Source organism: Dissoconium aciculare (assembly GCF_010015565.1).
Source record: "Dissoconium aciculare CBS 342.82 unplaced genomic scaffold K489scaffold_4, whole genome shotgun sequence".
NCBI lineage: Eukaryota > Fungi > Ascomycota > Dothideomycetes > Mycosphaerellales > Dissoconiaceae > Dissoconium > Dissoconium aciculare.
The window spans coordinates 1116038-1131975 of NW_022984954.1; the positions used below are offsets into that span (position 1 = coordinate 1116038).

A 15938-nucleotide genomic window follows, 5' to 3' on the forward strand; every position below is an offset into this window, starting at 1 on the left:
AAGGTCCTCTTGTTCCTTGTTTTCCACGGTAGGTACTGTATGTGTTCATCAAGAATGACTCCTGCGCTGCGCAGGCACGCCATCCCTCTGCTCACGGTACGTCATTTCATGATGGTGAATGGCAATATCAGTTTCGCTCTGCTGTAAGCTTTTCGCGTCCGAATTTTGCGTCTGCCCAGGCAATTGTTCGGCCATCACGGCCAATGTCGTCACCCGCTAGCAATGCAGACCGGCCGTTTGGCAACAAGCTCGTTCAATATTGAACCAAGTAGTGATAACAATGCCCCAAGGTCCAGCATGTCTTTGATAAGTCCGTCATACACATGGAACGTAGGCTGCGAATCTCTCAAGTCACAGTGTCCTTGACTTGGCGCGAGAGGCCATCGAGTAGCCGTTTCAGATCAGTCATCGCGCGATGCAAGGACTTCTGCCTAGAGGATGAGCATTTGCAGGAAGGGGCTGTGCCTCCTGGTGAGCGCGGGCAGCCACCAAACCACCAAAATGTCGGTCCGTTTGCCGACGCTCGGAACAGGCCGAGGCACTGGTTTGATGAAGCGCGCAGTACTCCGTATTTTGGCGGGCTCCGATAAGAAATCAAGCTTTGGGCGGTGTAGAACTTATCGCATTCTGCCGGCAAAAAAGTTCCTGTTGGAGGCGGGCATGAACACATTCCGGACTGACTGCGGCACGATCCTGTAAGAAATCGCCCATCCAGCAGAACAAAATCCTTACGACATGGCGACTGTCATACCACCCCCATCAAAGCGTCAAAAGACTGCAGCCGCAGCCCGTGCGCGCGAACAGATTGCTGCTCCAGTCGCAGTACCCGAAGGCACACAGCGGATACAATTCCGAGATGCGGACACTGGAGTCGCCCAAGGCCCTGTCGTGTCGGTGGCGCTCGCAGACCTCACGCCAAAGAACCTATCATTATTACTCAACAGTCTTCTGGGAAAGACAGATCCCGACGACCGGTTACCATATCGATTCTACAATCCATTCGGCGACGGAGGCGAGTTCAATCAAACCGAGATCATCCAGAAGTATGTAGACGGAACCACTACAACCGAATTGCAACTCGATATCCCTTGTCGTGCCGAGGCCGTCTTCAAGGTCAAACCTGTGACGAGATGTTCAGCGAGCGTCAGTGGTCATGGCGAATCAATCCTTGCGACCGCCTTCTCGCCAGCGACATCGTCAAGATTGGCGACCGGAAGTGGAGATAATACTGCGAGGATATTTGACTGCGAGACCGGAACACCACTGCATACGCTGAAAGGTCATACAGGATGGGTATTGGCAGTGGCATGGTCACCAGACGATGGTGTGCTAGCCACGGGCAGTATGGATAACACCGTCCGGTTATGGGATCCTGTCAAAGGTACAGCATTGGGATCACCTCTCAAAGGTCATACCAAATGGATCACGAGCATATCATGGGAGCCATACCACGCGCGAGAGCCGGGACGGCCGCGCTTCGCGTCGGCGTCGAAGGATTTCACGATTCGGATATGGGATGCAGCCAGCGGGCAGACCGACATGGCCCTCACCGGCCATAAGGAGTGCGTCACCTGCGTGAAGTGGGGGGGTTCCGGCTGGATCTACTCCTCCTCCCGCGACCGGACGGTCAAAGTCTGGGACGCAGTCAAGGGCACGCTCGTGCACAACCTGACCGCGCACGCACACTGGGTCAATCACCTCGCGCTCTCGACCGACTTTGTCCTCCGCACCGGCTACTTCGACCACAAAGGCAAGAAAGAAGCCCCCTCCACCATCGAAGAGAAACGGGCCAAGGCCCTACAGCGCTACCAAACCGCGCTGGCCAGCTCCGGCGGCGGCGGGATCGAACGCCTCGTCTCCGCCAGCGATGACTGCACCATGTACCTCTGGGAGCCGTCCAAGACCACCAAACCGCTCCAACGCCTGCACGGCCACCAGAAACAGATCAACCACGTGACCTTCTCCCCCGACGGCTCCCTCCTCGCGTCCGCCGGGTTCGACAACCACGTGAAGCTCTGGCGGGCGCGGGACGGCGCCTTTCTGCATACCCTCCGCGGCCACGTCGGTCCCGTGTATCAGTGCGCTTTCTCGCCGGACTCGCGATTGCTGGTCAGCGCCTCCCGGGACACCACGCTCAAGGCGTGGGATGTCCGCGCCGGCACGCTGAAGGAGAACCTTCCTGGCCATCTCGATGAGGTTTTTGCCGTGGATTGGGCGCCGGATGGGGAGAGGGTGGGCAGCGGTGGGCAGGACAAGGCTGTGAGGATTTGGCGGCATTGATGGGAATGTTTACATCTGCACGGGGGAGAGTGAAGTGTATGCTGGAGTTTCTTGGGGTTGTCTCCGACATTGTTTTTTCTATTTTCTTCGATCTGGGTAGAATGTCATGTTCTTATCCTCTCATCCTCCTCGTGCTTCGCTTTGGCGTCAGGAGGAGCGTCGTCCATAACCATGGACGCAAAAGTCAAGTCACACAATCACTGCCTCCTCTTCCACCACCTCCATTGACAAAAGGTTTGGCAGAAATAAAGCCAGTCTCTTGGGATATGACAGCAGCATACACATTAGTCAATTACAGCCTTGCAGTCCATCGCAGATCGAGTCGATGATGCCCTCCTGCAATATCCCGGGTCGATGATAACCCTAACAAGGGCCTAAGCCGTGGACCGCTCGCTCGCTCTATGCGTCCGTGTGTGGCCCAGTCGAGAGCCAACGCCTACTACTATCTCCACGGACGAAGGAGATGTTCGTGACTACCTAGGTATCAAATCCATTCTTTATGTATGGCTCAGCTTTCTTTTTTCCTTCTTGCGGCGTCCGTTCCACGCGCGCGCATAGACGGTACGGGTGGAAGGGAAAGACTCATTTGTTGGCTCGACCATTGGGTTGCCTTGGTTTGGTTGCTTTTTGGGGAATTCATGACGGTATTCGATCGTAGCTTGGATGGAGAGATATGGAGGATGGACTCTGATGATTTTTTCGAGGAGTATTTTTATGTCAATTATTGTCCAGTGTTAGTGGATCAGTATCATCTATCCTTGCCTCTAGCATCTCCATCGGAGTGCACACAGTATGCCCAGTTGTCGATGTCTGCCTTCTCTTGCTTGCTTGCTTGCTGGACTCCAATGCGCTGTTTAGGGTTCCTAGTCACGATCCCCAGGAGAGAAGACAGGAACGGCGCAACGGCTGGGGAGAGCGAGTCGAGATCCGCGCGCCCCATGTGGGCCTTTTTTTTGGGCGTTTGTGCGCTCCGACGTCAGCGGCCGATTTTCTCGCGTTTGTATGGGGCAGGAACAAGCCGAATCGTTGGAAGGGTCGAGAAGGGTGATCCGGAGACTCGCTCTCGTATTTAATAATGCATTCCGTGGCCTCGCCTGGGGTTGTCTTTCGGTCCGCGGGGTCTTTCTTTGTTGACGATTGTGTTTCAGAAGACCTCGGAGAACGCGAATGCTCTATACCTAGGTAATGTATCTTTGAGGGCTGTTCCCTCCACCATGTCATTGGTGTCTGTTGGATATGTCCGAGGGTGACTGTCTGTTGGGAATTTTTATTTCCTCAATGCCCAGTCTAAACGTGCGCAAGTCTGTGGCACAGCGGCGCCAACTGCCATTGTGTGGAAAGCCTACAAAAATAGGTCCTTCGCTGCTGGGCTAACGGCCAACGGTCGCAGAAATGGCTGCAGCGTGTTGTGGTAGTCACAGACAATCTGCCCTGTGCGTTGACCGGAAGCCGCGTAATTGCCCTGATTTGTGGTGAGTGGATAGTAAGATGAGTATTCAGATACGAAAGAATATACGTGCCCTGGCTTGCTGCATCGCCGAGTCGTGCTGCTGCGGCTTCTGCTGATGCTGTGCCCTCCCACTTCACCAGCTTATTTCGTCTCGGCATTTGGGGACAGTTCAGTCTACCACGACGCCATCGTTCATTCTTACGATTCTTACTACGATCATCTTCTGGCACTCATTCTCCACAGGCTGAGCCTCACGGGTCGACAGCGGCGTCTGAGCGCGCCAAACAATTTCGAACGACGGACACTGACCTTCGTTTCTCCTTCAAAACCATCTCGACCACCGCTTTGAAGACGTCCTCCACCACCACTGCTTCATGAGCTAGTCAGCCCATGGCAACATGCAATCTGGAAGACCTCCAGGTGTCGTCCGCATTCGCGATGTCCTCTTGCTGAGTTTGTTCCTGCCCGCCGCGTTGGCCGCTCTGCAGCAGCAGCCAGCAGCACCATACCGGGCTGCCAAGTACACCGACCCTGACGAGCATGCAAATGCCGCTGCGGCCGCCTCGGAGCAACGATGGAGACTAGCCGCCGCGGACTCGCTCCGCACACGAGAGAGCGGTGCTCCTCCTCGCCAACAACAACGTCGGGGTAGTCAACCGGATTTGGATGGGCTCGGAGTAAGATCCAAGACAAAGTCAGCTCACCACAACAACATCTATAACAACAATAACAACAACAACAATGGAAACGCGCGGACTCCGTCCGAACAGCGCGCCCTTGCGACTGTGTCTCCGGCTGGAAACCCAGCTGTTCGAGCACCTTCTGCTCAGAGGTCCCCGGTCTCTAGTAGCGCGGGTCTAGACTCGCGACGACCGGCTCGCTCTCTGCAGGATTGGCAAGTCGAGGACATCATGCTCCTGGCGACGGTTGACGGAAAACTACACGCACGTGATCGAAGGAGCGGCGCCCCGAGGTGGACGCTCGAGACCGATCGGGAGATGGTGGAAATCACCAATCACCAGAATAAAACAGACGAGGAGGCTCGAGAGGATCCCATCTTCATTGTAGAGCCGAGCCAGGACGGTGATATTTATATCCTAGTTCCCGGCTTCGGACTGCAAAAATTGGGCTATACCGTGAAGCAGCTCGCTGAGTTGGCTCCGTATGCGTCGCAAGGATATCCCGCTGTGGCATACACGGCCGAGAAGAAGAATACGCTGTACACGGTTGATGCGGCCACAGGCATCATTATGAAATCTTTCAGCTCGGCTGGGTCCATTGTTAACGAGGATCGCAGTTGCAGGCGAGTCAGCCCTTTCGACCAACTCGATGAGAAAGAATGTGATCCCATCGGCACTCTGACCATCGGTCGGACCGAATATACCATTGGAATTCAGGATCGTAATACTGGTGAGCCAATCAACACCATCCGCTATTTCGAATGGGGACCCAATAATCACGATGTCGATCTCCGCAACGCGTACACTACGACGATGGATCACAAATATGTTTATTCCAAGTTCGACGGGACCGTCTTCGGTCTGGACCTGGCGGAGCATACCAGGCGTTCCGCCTCGCCGGCTGGCAAAGCTCTCTATCGACACAAGTTTCCTTCGCCGGTAGTCCGCGTGTTTGACCTGGTCCGCGAGAACGGCGAGGCGTCAGAGGATGCATCCCTAGTGGTCCTTCCTCAACCCAAAGGACAGTCGTTGGAGCTCGATGGGCTCGACGACGATATTTTCGAGAACGTATTTGTGAATTGTACTGAAAGCGGTAGCTGGTATGCCCTTTCGGAGGTCACTTACCCTATGGTCACGGCTGGTGCGGCCGATGCAAAATACACCGGCGGCGATCTTTTGCCTGCCATTGATCTCCACCGAGATCTCTTCACGGGTGTCCACCACTTGTCTCCTCAGGCCCATGTTGACGTGGCCCCTCCGCTCATTGATGGCTCGCAAGTACGAACCATTGAATCACCTCCTCATGATAGGGAGGAGCATCTCATTGATGTCATCTCCCACGCAAAACGTGTCGGTGAAAATTCGACCAGTTTCCGCACAATCTCTGCTATGATGATCGTGACCTTGCTCGCTTTTGGATTTCTTTACAAGCAGTTCGAGGCAAAGACTCGCAAGGGAAAGACAACTCTGCCAGATGTTGTTGTGCCAACTACGGAGGTTGTACCTCCTGCCAAGGAAGCCGAGCCGACCATGGTCCGCGAAGCCGAGCCCGCCGTGGAGACTGTATTCGAACAAAAGGCTGTACCGCCCTCACCACCTCCTGCTGCTGCGGCACAGTCCGTTCGCTTCGCCGAGAGCACCAAGGAAGTTGCCGGAGAGGGAGAAAAGGACGGCGAGTCTGACGAAGAACCTAAGGATGGTGCAGAACCCAAAAAGCGTAAGGCTACCCGTGGCAAGAGAGGCGGACGTAAGCAGAAAGAGAAGCAGCAAGCTCAAGCTGAAGCCCGCGCGAAACGCGCAAACACCAACGAAGGTCTTCCGTCCACAGAGATCATCAGCGTGTCCGCGTCGGAGCACCCCGAGACTTTATCTGGACCTCTACAGATTAACAGTCTCGTCATCAACACCGACAAGGTTATCGGACAAGGTGGATGTGGCACCATGGTATTCGAAGGCTCGTGGGAGGGCAAGGCAGTCGCCGTGAAACGCATGTTATCGCAATACTATGAATTGGCGTCCCAGGAGGTCCACTTTTTGCAGCAAAGCTACCATGCCAATGTCGTTCGCTATTTCTGCCAACAGAAAGACAACCACTTTTTGTACATTGCCGTCGAGCTCTGCCAAGCAAGTCTCTTCGAGGTGTGGGAGGCCGACAAGGCTCGTACTGAGGAGCGACAAACACAACTCCGCGGACTGAAACTCGCCATCCAGCAGGACATGAGTAGTGCTCTGCACCAGCTGGCCGCGGGACTGTACCATTTGCACACCTTGCGCATCATCCATCGCGATATCAAGCCTCAGAATATCCTCGTCGCATATCCCATCCCACCCGCTCGCACCGGTACTCGCCTCGTCATTTCCGACTTCGGCCTCGGCAAGAATCTCCCTGAGAACGTCAGCACCCTCGTCGACCCAACCGGTAACGCCGGTACCTCAGGCTGGAAAGCTCCCGAACTCATCTCCCAGCCCAAGGAAGACGCCAAAGTTAGCAACACCTCTCACCCGGGCACGCCCTCCTCCGAACCCGGCACCGGCGGCACCACCACCGGCGTCAAACGCGCTGCAGACATCTTCTCCCTCGGCTGCCTCTTCTTCTGGGCGTTGACCGACGGGATCCACCCGTTTGAAGACGAAAACGGTTTCATGCAAATGCGCGAAGTCAACATCAAACGCGGCAAGAAAACCCTCGACGCCCTCGCCCAATGGTCCGACGCCTACGAGCCCATGCATCTCATCTCCGCCATGCTCGCCCACCATCCCGAGGACCGTCCCACCGCCTTACACGTTCTGCACCACCCGTACTTCTGGCCCGCGGACCGGCGGCTCGACTTCCTCTGCGACTGCAGCGACCACTTCGAGCGCGAACCCCGCGGCACCCACGAGGACGGCTACGTCGGCGACAGCGAGCACCTGCAACTCCTCGAACGCCGCGCCGCCAGCGTCATCCTCCCCTCCCCGACCGCCACCGGCCCCTCCTCCCACGCAGCAACGACCAACCCCGATTTCCTCTCCCGCCTCGACAGACCCTTCGTCGAAACCCTCGGCAAACAACGCAAATATTCGGGGAACCGCCTCCTCGACCTCCTCCGCGCGCTCCGCAACAAGAAAAACCACTACGAGGATATGCCCGAGGACGTCCAACGGCGGGTGGGACCCCTCGCCTCGGGAGGTTATCTGAATTACTGGATGAGGAAGTTTCCGCGACTGCTCATGGAGTGCTATGAAGTCGTCCGGGAGGCGGAACTCGAGGGCAGCGATCGATTCAGAAGATATTTCGAGATGGGAGGCGGCTTGTAAATGTAGTTGTTTCGTGGGTGATGGTGGTGGTAGTGGTAGTGGGGTGCTTTCGGAAGCATGTCATGCTGTTGAGGGTGTATTTCAAATACAGTCCTTCGAAGAAAATATTTCAATTTCCATTCATTTTTGAAACATGAACTGCACAATGAATCATTACACTACCAGTCTTCCACTTTTCGTTTCTCAAAACTTTTGATGGGGAGGCATTTTAACCGTTGCTCCAAAAAGGTATGGCTTCCACGCAGCGACAATTCCATCTCTCGCCGCATTGCACCCTCGACCACCTCGCCCCCCGAACTCCATCCAATCAGATTCATGCGACGATCCCCTGTCCTCCACCTGGCGGGAGATTCTTGGCGCGTTCCTTGAGGAGCATCTTATCGAATTTTCCGATCTATCAACATTATGCGTCAGCCATGAGCAAAGGAGAAACGAAAAAAGAACCCAGATGAGAGTTCGGGAGGTGAGAGTAAAGCGAAACCAAAACTTACCCCCAATCTCGGCAATTCGGAGACGAGGTGTACGCCGCCTGCAAGTTTGCTCAAGGGGCCCAGTTGCGAGTTGACGACGTCGTGGACGCTTTGGATGAGAAGGTCGCTGGGCTTGGCGTCCTCGCTCTTGGCGGGAGATGGAGCGGCGTTGGCGTCGGTGGAGTTCCGGCGGGAGGGGACGATGAACGCGGTGGGGACTTCGCCGTATTTCTCACTGCGGATGGTTGGAAAGAGGGAGGAGTCAGTCGGGGAAATTGGAGAGATTTGGACATTTTTTTTCTCTCTTGTTTGGAAAGTCTGATAAATGAAGGTATCGGAGGGATATGGCACCGAGGAAACATTTGGGTATTCAAGTGGCATGGGAGGAACTTACTCGGGTCTACCGACGACGCAGACTTCCTCGACGGTGTCCGGGAGCGCTTGGGAGATGCATTGCTCGATATCGACAGGTAAGACTTGAGAACCACCGACTTTCAGGACATCCTAGGTAGCGCAAAGCGAGATCAGCATGTGGTGCTCCGAAAGCTTCCTACCAGAGGAACTTGCATGGTCTCACCTTTTTTCGACCGACAATCCAACAATGTCTCGTCCGCTCATCCAGAATGACCAAATCACCGGTATCGACCCATCCGTCTTCCGTGATCGCCTCCGCGGTCGCGTCGGGCCTCTGCCAGTATCCGAGGAAATTGGAGGCGCCTCGCATCTGGAGAACGCCGGATCGAGTCAAAATGTCCTTGTCGGAAGTCGAGGAGGAAGAAAAGATGGTCCCGTCTGTTGGGTCCACAACGCGAACTTGAACACTTGGAACGAAGGTGCCGACGTCGATATAGCCAGCGGGATGGTCGTTCTTGTCGTGAACGTGACGACGACAGCCGATGCCTGCCCTGTAAGGTTGTAAATGTAATATTAGCTTGCTGAACTCTGGCCGGTTCACTAGTTGAAAGGAGATAGTGGATCGAGGGTATCATGCTGGTGAGATACGGTAGAGAGATATTGATTGCGAGGGTAGGTAGGGGAAATCAGAACACGGCGTTCATGATGCTCAGTTGTGGTCACTTACTCGGTGGAGCCATATCCAAAATAGAAGTCAGATCCATCTGGCAATTTCTCACGAACCGTAGCCATGATAGCTTCGGGTACTGTACCACCACCAGTCCAGGTCAGCTTGAGACTGACGAGATCGTCCCGAGTAGCTTCGTGCGCGATGTGATTGAGCACCAAAGGACTCGTGAAACATCCATCCACCCTGTACGTGCGTATCAAGTCGAGCACAGTCGCAGGGTCCCGAATCGCGGTGATAAGCAATCGGTGCCGCAGTCGGAGCGCCATCAGTGACTCGCCTGTTTGACCAATATGGCCAGGCTCTAAAGTGCTGAGGGTGATGAAACGGTGGGGTGTTGGAGGCGGAGGATAAGCCTCAAGGAGTAAAGAAATCGCCGCCGTCAACGATTTATGTGTTTGAATGGCTGCCTTGCGTTTTCCGGTCGAGCTGAAATAATGCCGACATGTCAGCGTCGAAGGCGTGAGGAATGTGAAAGAAAGTGAACTTACCCTGAGGTCATGGTGAAGAGGATTGGCGTGTTGGCAAGGTACTCGTCGGTATATTGAGGAAGTGGTGCTTGGAGATCGGCCTGGCCATCAAGAAGAGCTGACCAGTGAGGCCATGCTTTACCTTGAACGCTTTGGAAAGTCTTGTCTGTGGCTTCAGGCGACTCATCTAGGACAAAATATGGGGCGTTACGATTTGACGTAGCCGTAAACTTATCGACGATACTGTGATGCACTAGAATGAATGATGGCTCAGCAGTATCGATCCAATGCTGGAACTCCTCTGTTGTCCGAGAAGTTGACGCGCCTAAGAAACATCCTCCTGCAGCGATAACAGCCAACAAGACAGGCATGTAATTTAGAGCATTTGGGCTAGCAAGGATGACTCGATCGCCATGTTGAAGACCAGCCTTCTTAAGGCCACTAGCTAGCTGTAGAGCGAGTCTCTTCAACTGACCATATGTGAGATGACTATCGAATGCCTTTGATCAGCGAGGAGCCATGATCGCTAAATTCAACCTCGGAGTTCTCTTACGACTTAGTCGCGCCAGGTGTGACAACTTCAACGGCGACTTGATTCTCATCATCTTGGATTTGGTTGCCACGGAGGATGTATTCGACCAAGCCGCCGCGACCTTGATTTTCCAGTGATGTTTCCGACATGATTGGGTGTGCAATACAAACAGTGTGAGACTTTAAAACGATTCCACGAAAGGACTGAAGGATAACAATTTACGGACAAGTATATATCGTGAGATCCTAGTTGGTGCGCTAAAATGCAACATGAATGCCATTGGGCCGGCATTATTTGGTGTGTTCTGCGCCTCAGAAAGCAGACGCCCTGTTACGTGAGCGTTGATCATGAGCAATAATGTCATGATTCTCAAAAGCGCACGTTCGTACAACCTAAGCTCAGACTGTAGCGTCCACGGGGTAGATGACAGTGGTACTGGTAGTAGTTCATCACGACGGAAGATCGGGTTCAAGCAGCACCGTAACAGGCCAGTCAGGGTGTCCCTTGGGTGGAGAGATAGGTTTTTTCGATCTCCGCGCCGTGCGGGACAGTTGAAAAGTGCCCCACGGCCACGACGTCGGTAGTTGCACGACGCCATTCGGCGACGTGATGTTGACGATGTTTTAGTCATTGCACTTATTTAGCGGCTGTACTGTCGAGGTGGATCATTGTCGATCATTCAGCATTCCGTCATGATCGCTGGCGTCATTTCCCAAGCTTGACACGAGTACACAATATCCCGGACAGGACTCGCTGGAGGAAACTGCAAGATGATGAGTTCTCAGGCCCCTGAGAATATCGAAAGCGAGTCCTCTCGCGCTCGTGGGCACAGTAGTAGTCTCCTTTGGCATGGTTCCTGGCGTACGCTCTGTCTAGTCTGCCTTGTCGGTGGAACCAGCGAAATTTTGAGGTCATGGCGCGATCGAGTGTCTTAGACAGCTCTATCCAAGCCCTGACCATGCAGTGACTACTCGATCAGATGTGTCCCTGACCGAGGTTGGTGGAGAGAATTTGTTTTCTGTCCTGACGAGGGCCAACATGTCTCCACAACTCGTTCCTACCTAGTATTCACGTGCGGCGATGACTTCTTGATTGTGGCATCGCTCAGCATGCCTCACACTTGCAAGACCACCAAAACTTCACTCCACCAATTGCAGCAGTCAGCGATATCTGAAGCATTACATGTGATGACTTCGACACTGCTGTATCGTGTTCCTATTTGTGGTATCACTGACTTCGCACTTGGACTACTCGGTATATATTATCGGCCTCCGTTCACGAATCTCCTGGTAGGGCTTTGTGCAATGCGCATCTTCATTTCGCGTCATGATTATATAAGCCGATCGCCATGTCCAGCCTTGGCATGTACGCCGGGAGAGAGCTTCATGAGCATGTCAGAAAGTGTTTCAGGGTAGTAAAGGAAAAGAAAACGCTCTCTACTAACCAGAAATCGAAAATCCACTCATTATCATCACCATCGTGAATAGCTCACGGCAATAGGCCTTTTGAAATTTGAAGTTGTAGCACGCCACAAGAGATCGAGACCGCCCGACGAGGCATTCGAGCACAATGTCGCGCTCCATCACCCGATGTGCCTCGCATCTTCGACAGCGAACGACTCCCACTTGCGCACTCATTTCATCTCAACACAGCCGACTGGCATCACAACTGCAGCGACCGACGACCTTCTCATTACAACCATCATCTTCGAGTGAACCTCACACAAATGGAAAGCGCCATGCCTCGACCACAGCAACTTCACCACCATCTCCCTCCAAGGAAGTCGTAACCTGGCAACGTTTCTTCGAACTCCGTCAAACCCGCCGCTGGACCAATGTTGCTGCATCAGGTGTTTCTACAGTCGCAGCGATCTCGGTCGCAGGACCTATTATTGCTACATCAGAATTAATTGGGTCGCTGGCACAATCGGCAGGGATCATGGACCCCATTTTCGCGATTGGACTCCCGACACTTGCGATGGGTGGTGTCGGATGGCTAGCAGGTCCATTATTGGGAAATCTTATTTTCAGCCTTCGTGTGGGAAAGAGTAGCTTGGCGGACATGGCGACGGTGAGTGCTTTGTGGTCCGATGATCAATGCTTCGGACGTGCTCCGCCTCGGATTATTTCACGAGTCATATCATGATGGCGGGTCATTCGACAAGCAGTATGCTAACATTCCTCTCTTCGCAGAAAGAGAAATCATTCTTCGATCGCATCAAGCGATTCCGTGCAGATCCTTCCACCTCGACCCTCAACAATCCAATTCCGGACTACTACGGCGAGAAGATCGGTAGCGTACAAGATTACCGAAAGTGGCTTAAGGATCAGCGTGCATTCAGCTTGAAGAGCAAAAAGGACATGCTTTAAAGTGACACATGCGGAAGGAAGGGTTGTAAGGGCAACGTCATGCTGCGACGCATTTACTGAAGAGGAGGATATTCAATGCAGGCGTTCTGAGCTTGGTATGAATTTGCTTTGGACTTCGGCGACCTGTACAAAAAGCGAAGCTGGCTTACAGGGTGTGAGGTTGAAAACTGTAGTATATTCACGCAGACCGACCTCAACGGGTCGACAATAACCCATCTCTTCTTGTACCAACAAATACTCATGTCACCAGCTTCGATTACGATTACATCCCTCCAATACCATCTGCTGTATTCACTCATATACATCATGATCAATATTTCGCTCCAAGTTCCTTCTCTCGATCAAGCTGCTCCTGATCGACAACGATGACCGCTTTGCCCGAAATCTTTCCACCGTGCACCATTTCCACCAACTCCTCGATCTTGTCCAAACCATGAAACACATTCGTCTTGACCGTCACTCCACTCTCCGCAATTTTCTCCAACATCTCCTTACTCTCACCCGCGGAACACAACAACGACCCACGGACACGAATGTCCCGGAAAATCAATTCTGCAAATGGAATCGACACTTCGTCCGGCTGCGCAACCTGCACCATCGTCCCGTGCATCCGGGTGACCGCACAAGCCGTCGCCGCCGCAGATTGCGCATCACTCAAACAAACCGTCGCATGCGCACCCTCTCCACCCGTAACCTCCTGTACGGCCTTGACAACCTCCTCCTTGCCCTTCCTCGCATCGACCACAAGATCCGCACCATAATGCCTCGACAACTCCAACCCTTCATCCCTCGCATCAATCCCGATGACCTTAAGTCCCCTCTTCTTCGCGAACTGAATCCCCAAATGTCCCAAACCACCACCGCTCCCTACAAACGCAATCCACTGCCCCTCCTCCTCCAGCCCAGCCTGGGAGACACTCCTCCACGCCGTCCGTCCCGCACAAGCTAAGGGCGCCGCGCTCAGAAAGCTCACCGAGTCCGGCATCGGCGTCGTGCTCCGGCTGTCAACCCGGACACATTCGGCAAAACACCCATCGACATGAACACCCACGTGTCCCTCCAACTTGATGCAATACTGCCGTTGATTCTCGGGTCCGGTGGTACAATCGGGACACTTCCCGCATGGATGCAGAGGTAGACCACACATGACTCTGTCGCCGATGGAGAAATCCTTGACGTCAGATCCGATGGCCACGACGGTTCCGCTGCCTTCGTGAGAGGCTGTTACGGGAAGTTTCGTCCCGAAGGTTCCGGCTTGGACCATTCCGTCCGTGTGGCAGTGTGAGGCTACGGCGACTTTCACGAGGAGGTCGGTGGGCTGCAGATCGCTGGGGACGGGCACGGTGTTGAGGGTGTAGGGTTTGTTGTAGGCGGTGACTTGGACTGCCTTCATTGTTTTGGGGAGGGAAGGTTGAGGAGCCATGACTGATTTCAAGGTAGCCGATCAGCTCTTTGCAGTGGTTGATTTACGAATGTTGTATTCTTGCAACGGTTGTTGTAGTGGTCGTGAGGATTGCCTTTTTGGAAAATTGCCTATTTGGGAAATGTTCTCCGTCCAGGTGTCTTTGGGTATATGGTCGCTTTGCTAGGAGTGAGAAAGGCACCTTGATGGAAACACGTAAGTGCTACTATAAACGAGGGTAGAATATATATACATGGTTTCAATTCTGTATGGCAAAGACTCTCCCGTGCAAATCACCATAACTTCATGTTGATGTCATTGCACCGTCTGAAGCCCGCCGGCGGAGGGGCAAAAAGCTGGCGGGGTCCAACTTGATGTCACTGCCGCTGGACGTGCGGTCACGATCGAGTTGTCATCGGCCATTTGACCGATGGCGATGCGATAAAAGCAACTTCACAAGGAAAAGCTCAAAGATACTGTAGAGGAGTCCAGGTGGTAAAGGCTACTCCTGCTAGCGAGCAAGTCATCTACTCATCATCCGTTGCATCCGCAACTCGTTCACTTCTCTCCGTCACCCATGCGCCAGAGACGACTACACCATCCTCACCGACCCTCACCTCACAAAACCTCCTCTCAACATCCCTCTTCCCGCCAACAAGCCACTCCGCCGCACATCTTCCAGACATCCTCCTGATTTCCTCCGTCCTATTCTTCGGCCTACACTCCATCCCATGATCCGCTCCCACGACCTCAATCAACCAACTCCTCGCCCTCATCCTGCCTCTCACTTCGCCCAGGAATTTCATGTCACACTGCTTATCCCGACTCCCACACACAAACAGAACCTCCACCTCATCGGGTAAATCCAGAAGAATCTGCTCCCTCCGCTCCGGCTCCCTCGCCCCGCCATCTTTGCCCGCAGTGAGCGGATAACTCACCAAAATCAGTTTCGCCTTGCCCCCATCATCCCCACCATCATTCATCAGAGGTTTCTCCAACGCAGCCAGCACCGCCGCCCTTGCGCCCATACTCCTGCCCCCTAGCGCAAGGTAGTCCTCATTCGAACCTTGCCTCATCGCGTTGAACATTTTGACTCGCGAGGTCAAATTCATGTTTCCTTGAAAGTATGCCACCGGCGCAATGGGGGCGAATCCTTCGGCAAAGTGCTGCATTGCCGGACTGCTGATGCCGCCGCCGACGCCGTGCGTGAAGATCAGTGCTGGGCCTGTTGGGGCGCCGTGGCGGATACAGGGGATTTTCTTGTTGCTGTCATCGAGGGGGATCTCGTAGGATTGGGTAGGTGGAGCCTCTTCTGTGGGCTGGCTTGGATGGTCCTTTGCTGCGGCCTTGTGGACTTCGTTGGTGTCGTCCATGGCTTGATGCGGGCCTGCTTCGGCTCTTTTGCGTTTTGGCATCGTTTCGTGTAGGTTCATTTGCGACCTGTAGATATTGTGGTCTTGATGTTGCGGTGTTGTCATGCTCGCAGAAATGATGTTCTGTTGAGTCTATTGGCATCAGAGTGACGGTTTCACTTGACTGCTCGAAGGGCATTATGATGGCAGTGGAGACCGGTCTCAATCTACATTTCATCTGGGGACAAAGCCGACACATAATTGTGCAAGGTCGTCGATGAGCTTCATCAACGACCCGATTGATTATGGCACAAATCATCAAGCTCTCCAAGAACCTCCATTTATCCAGTATATCAACAAGTCTTATTCAAGGTCGACGGACTTATTATTACTAAATGAACAAGTCATTTCTAACGGTTGATGCTTAATAAGAAAGTGAGACAATCCCGAGCGGCACTGTGCCGTTTGTGCATATCTAGCTTGACAATCCATTAGCTTCGGAGCCTGCCGTGGCGGGTCATGGCCAATCAAAACCAGCCGAGGTAAGTCTCATGA

The 15938-nt window shown here is 53.7% G+C and overlaps 6 protein-coding genes across 6 annotated transcripts; 3 read left to right on the forward strand and 3 right to left on the reverse strand.

Moving 5' to 3' along the window:
* Nucleotides 1–635: 635 nt before the first annotated feature.
* On the forward strand, nucleotides 636–2488 carry K489DRAFT_354247 (WD40 repeat-like protein). Its single transcript, XM_033602496.1, has one exon. The coding sequence runs from the start codon at nucleotides 736–738 to the stop codon at nucleotides 2278–2280; it is 1545 nt and encodes a 514-aa protein (XP_033461394.1). The 5' UTR covers nucleotides 636–735; the 3' UTR covers nucleotides 2281–2488.
* Nucleotides 2489–4605: 2117 nt separating this feature from the next.
* On the forward strand, nucleotides 4606–7689 carry K489DRAFT_291583 (kinase-like protein; the record flags this gene model as incomplete). The annotated part of the gene is made up of 1 exon (XM_033600196.1): nucleotides 4606–7689. A coding segment is annotated over one exon (3084 nt), but the record flags the coding sequence as incomplete, so codon positions are not given.
* A 174-nt stretch (nucleotides 7690–7863) lies between these two features.
* On the reverse strand, nucleotides 7864–10508 carry K489DRAFT_180922 (acetyl-CoA synthetase-like protein). Its single transcript, XM_033599460.1, has 7 exons — nucleotides 10282–10508; nucleotides 9750–10217; nucleotides 9259–9687; nucleotides 8755–9082; nucleotides 8572–8681; nucleotides 8199–8412; nucleotides 7864–8101 (listed from the first exon to the last, which is right to left on the reverse strand). The coding sequence occupies exons 1-7, from the start codon at nucleotides 10407–10409 to the stop codon at nucleotides 8021–8023; spliced, it is 1758 nt and encodes a 585-aa protein (XP_033461396.1). The 5' UTR covers nucleotides 10410–10508; the 3' UTR covers nucleotides 7864–8020.
* A 1037-nt stretch (nucleotides 10509–11545) lies between these two features.
* Nucleotides 11546–12650, forward strand: K489DRAFT_354253 (Presequence translocated-associated motor subunit PAM17, mitochondrial). The gene is made up of 2 exons (XM_033602497.1): nucleotides 11546–12330; nucleotides 12453–12650. The coding sequence occupies exons 1-2, from the start codon at nucleotides 11830–11832 to the stop codon at nucleotides 12627–12629; spliced, it is 678 nt and encodes a 225-aa protein (XP_033461397.1). The 5' UTR covers nucleotides 11546–11829; the 3' UTR covers nucleotides 12630–12650.
* A 180-nt stretch (nucleotides 12651–12830) lies between these two features.
* K489DRAFT_378773 (GroES-like protein) lies at nucleotides 12831–14287 on the reverse strand. The gene has a single exon (XM_033604483.1). The coding sequence runs from the start codon at nucleotides 14050–14052 to the stop codon at nucleotides 12940–12942; it is 1113 nt and encodes a 370-aa protein (XP_033461398.1). The 5' UTR covers nucleotides 14053–14287; the 3' UTR covers nucleotides 12831–12939.
* Nucleotides 14288–14558: 271 nt separating this feature from the next.
* K489DRAFT_387849 (uncharacterized protein) lies at nucleotides 14559–15446 on the reverse strand (the record flags this gene model as incomplete). Its single annotated transcript, XM_033606362.1, has 1 exon — nucleotides 14559–15446. One exon carries the CDS (start codon nucleotides 15444–15446, stop codon nucleotides 14559–14561), a length of 888 nt encoding a protein of 295 aa, XP_033461399.1.
* Nucleotides 15447–15938: the final 492 nt, after the last annotated feature.

Excerpts from the sequence above, each read along its gene's own strand:
- K489DRAFT_354247 (XM_033602496.1), top strand. The coding sequence starts at position 736 with ATGGCGACTGTCATACCACCCCCATCAAAGCGTCAAAAGACTGCAGCC.
- K489DRAFT_180922 (XM_033599460.1), bottom strand. The coding sequence starts at position 10,409 with ATGTCGGAAACATCACTGGAAAATCAAGGTCGCGGCGGCTTGGTCGAA. Across the intron at positions 10,218-10,281 it reads ACACCTGGCGCGACTAAGTC|TCATCTCACATATGGTCAGT; the intron begins GTAAGAGAACTC and ends GGCATTCGATAG. Across the intron at positions 8,102-8,198 it reads CCGAATTGCCGAGATTGGGG|ATCGGAAAATTCGATAAGAT; the intron begins GTAAGTTTTGGT and ends TAATGTTGATAG.
- K489DRAFT_354253 (XM_033602497.1), top strand. The coding sequence starts at position 11,830 with ATGTCGCGCTCCATCACCCGATGTGCCTCGCATCTTCGACAGCGAACG. Across the intron at positions 12,331-12,452 it reads GCTTGGCGGACATGGCGACG|AAAGAGAAATCATTCTTCGA; the intron begins GTGAGTGCTTTG and ends CTCTCTTCGCAG.
- K489DRAFT_378773 (XM_033604483.1), bottom strand. The coding sequence starts at position 14,052 with ATGGCTCCTCAACCTTCCCTCCCCAAAACAATGAAGGCAGTCCAAGTC.